This window comes from Syzygium oleosum, unplaced genomic scaffold (genome assembly GCF_021117445.2).
Source record: "Syzygium oleosum isolate NSW1041296 unplaced genomic scaffold, Sole_v2.1 Sole_v2.13, whole genome shotgun sequence".
Lineage (NCBI taxonomy): Eukaryota > Viridiplantae > Streptophyta > Magnoliopsida > Myrtales > Myrtaceae > Syzygium > Syzygium oleosum.
Window position 1 is genome coordinate 8,130,112 of NW_026607497.1, and position 3,283 is coordinate 8,133,394.

A 3,283-nucleotide genomic window follows, 5' to 3' on the forward strand; every position below is an offset into this window, starting at 1 on the left:
ATGGTGGGTCGTGTTTCCCCGAGCCCCTTTTTCGAAAGAAATGTTCCACATGATTTTGCTCCATTAAGCTTGCGTGATCAAACATGTTTAAGGAGCGCACTGCGAAGATCCAATCATGTCCGCGCCCAAAAAAGTGCCCATGTCGTAATCCTCTGTTAATGGAGATAATGTCCGCCTTCCTCCTTCAATTATAACCTAATCAGGGAGAAGATGAAAAGGCGTCTTGGAATGCTGATCCTAGTCACGAGCTTAGTTAATGTCGGAAGCAAAGAGATGTCATATTGGATGCCTTGCTTTGCTCGAGACTTATGTGTTCATCCCATTATAATCCCCACTTTTGTGTTTTTGTTTCACGCTCGTACTTCTTAGTCAAGACAGTGGAAGCTTAATGAGTGGCTTTTGCTTTCTTGAATTCTCCTTGAAGTGCCAAAGACATAGAAGGCAAAAAAAGGCAATTCGGGACAAGATTCACACAGGGCGTATTCACATCATTATCCTTAACAAGCAAGGGCTGCTACATGGGCTCATTTCGGAATGACTTAATCTCCCATTTCTCGTTTTCTTCTGGCTTTCGGAAATATATGAATGCCGAATCGTTCGAAAACGCGAGCAGCTTGTGAGCATCGGGGGGCTAGATACAATGGCACAGCACCGCATCGAGGCTGTCGATGCAGATAAATACCCGGCTTTGGACTGAGGCGGAGGCGTGGCGTAACATAACAGGACCAAGACATTGAAGGGAGTCGCACATGGGGCGATCGAAGTGTGATCACGTCTAGTTCATAAAGATAACCTCCGCACAAGAATCACATTGCGCGTCTTACGACAGCAATCCTTCGTCGGCATAGGATCGAGGAAACCCTAGAATTCATTCGTCGCCACGAGGCTTTCCACACCCAATCCCACAACAATTGACAATAGTGGTCAAGCCGAAGCGGGTTATTCGCCTCCCGAGGGATCAAAGATTGGAATCCGAAATTTCATCTGTCCGACCCCTCGAAACTAGACACCTGTCAAGACAGCATTTACCGGCGGCCCGAAAAGAAAAGATAGGGTAAGATATATAGAAAATGAGAAGCAAAAAACCACTCCCACAAGCAGGAGTGAGAGGGACAGACAACATACATCGAGCACTATAAATACCACCTAACAAAACGCGCACAGAGACAGACGATGCATAACTACGCACAGCAAGCAAAGCTTAGAGCACCCCCTAGTTCCACAGAGAGACCCCATTTTTCATTATTTTCTCAGCTACTTTGATTTTTCCCCATTAATAAAAAGGGGAAAAGAAGGGAAATAAAGGAGTAGAAATTTTAAAGACCCCATTTTTCTGTTTCGTTCGTTTTCGCCGTCGTCATGGGCAACATACTCTTGGAGGCGCTCAACGTGCGGGTGGTCGGCTCCGGCGAGCGGTCCCTGGTGCTGGCCCACGGCTTCGGCACCGACCAGTCGGCGTGGCAGCGCATCCTCCCCTTCTTCACCCCGCACTACCGCGTCATCCTCTACGACCTCGTCTGCGCCGGCAGCGTCAACCCGGACTACTTCGACTTCCGCCGCTACACCACCCTCGACGCCTACGTCGACGACCTCCTCAACATCCTCGACGCCCTCTCCGTCGACCGCTGCGCCTACGTGGGCCACTCCTTCTCCGCCATGATCGGCATCCTCGCCTCCATCCGCCGCCCCGACCTCTTCACCAAACTCATCCTCATCGGAGCCTCCCCGAGGTAAAAGCACCCGTGCCCTCAAGTATCTTATCCTTTCGCGTCGTCTGAACTTTCCCACCCGATGGTCTCTCTACATAAGTTGACCGTTTGCGTTTCTGGATTTCGGCAGGTTCTTGAACGACAGGGACTACCACGGGGGGTTCGAGCAAGGGGAGATCGAGAAGGTGTTCTCGGCGATGGAGGCGAACTACGAGGCGTGGGTGAACGGCTTCGCGCCGCTGTCGGTCGGGGCGGACGTCCCGGCGGCGGTGCGGGAGTTCAGCCGCACGCTCTTCAACATGAGGCCCGACATCTCGCTGTTCGTGTGTCGCACCGTGTTCAACAGCGACCTGCGCGGGGTGCTGGGCCTCGTCCGCGTCCCCTGCTGCATCGTCCAGACGGCGAAGGACGTCTCGGTGCCGGCGTCGGTGGCGGCGTACCTCAAGAACCACCTGGGCGGGAGGAACACGGTGGAGATGCTCAACATCGAGGGCCACTTGCCGCACCTCTCCGCGCCGGGGCTGCTGGCCCAGGCCCTCCGGCGAGCCCTCCGGTGACCCGACGACGGCGGCGGCGGCGACCGCATCGCTATTAAAACTTTTCTTTTCTTTTCTTTTTTTTTTCTCGACTTATTAATGCCAATTTCCGGTGGGGCCTACGGGGAAGTTTAAAAAAGAAATAAGGAGGGTGCGAGAGGTTGACACCTGGCGAATATCTTGTGGACGCCGATCTTGCCGAAAGGATAAGTCTACGCACGTGGCCATCACGTGATGACGCGACCCCTTTTCTGTCCCTTCTCCTCTCGTCCTTGTCCCCCCTTTTTTTTTTTTCTTTTTGGTTCTTTTCCTTTTCTGTATTTTGTTTTTTGGTCGACTTTTCCTTTTTCTATAATAGCAATAGCATTATCGCTTTGGAAGATCTCTCTCCATTTTTCTCCTCCCTTCTTTTTTTTTCCTTTTTCGAGAAATAAAAAGGGCAAAAAAATCTTAATTTGGAAAATGAGATTTTTTTTTGGGCTCTGGAGGGGTTGTACGAATTCCTTAATGGGATTATGATTTTCTTTTTCACTTTTTTTTATTTTTATCTTTATTTCTTTTTTTGGGATATAGAAAAAACAGTTTGGGTTGTGCTGGAATCGCGTGTTGTTTTTGTCTTCATCGTCCAGATACAAAAGAAGGTCGAGCCCACCAAGTTGATGGGCCTTTTTTTCCTTTGCCTAATAGATTCTGTGGCCCTTAGATCTCTTATTGCCGGGAAAAACTTCTAGCCGTCCAGTTAATTTCACGCCATAATTCAGTGCATTTTCTCCTTGATAACTAATTTGGGCCGCCAAAAGAAAACTTAGTAAAAAAAAAAAAAAACAAATGAATTGTCATTAACCGCGGACGTCGTGGCGCTGGCAAACATTTCATAATGCGTATGCGTATTCTCCAAATGTCGTTTTCATCGTGTTAATTTGATGGCGCGCGTACGCGTACGGGTATATGTTAAAGTATGGGGCAGGATATACATTGGCATGTAAGATTGTTTGTCGACTTGTAGGTGCGCGTACCTATCCGCCGAGAAAAGACAAC

At 49.4% G+C, this 3,283-nt stretch overlaps 1 protein-coding gene across 1 annotated transcript; it reads left to right on the forward strand.

Moving 5' to 3' along the window:
* Positions 1–1,153: 1,153 nt before the first annotated feature.
* On the forward strand, positions 1,154–2,917 carry LOC115675951 (probable strigolactone esterase DAD2). Its single transcript, XM_030598775.2, has 2 exons — positions 1,154–1,730; positions 1,840–2,917. The coding sequence occupies exons 1-2, from the start codon at positions 1,360–1,362 to the stop codon at positions 2,264–2,266; spliced, it is 798 nt and encodes a 265-aa protein (XP_030454635.1). The 5' UTR covers positions 1,154–1,359; the 3' UTR covers positions 2,267–2,917.
* The last annotated feature ends 366 nt before the right edge of the window (positions 2,918–3,283 follow it).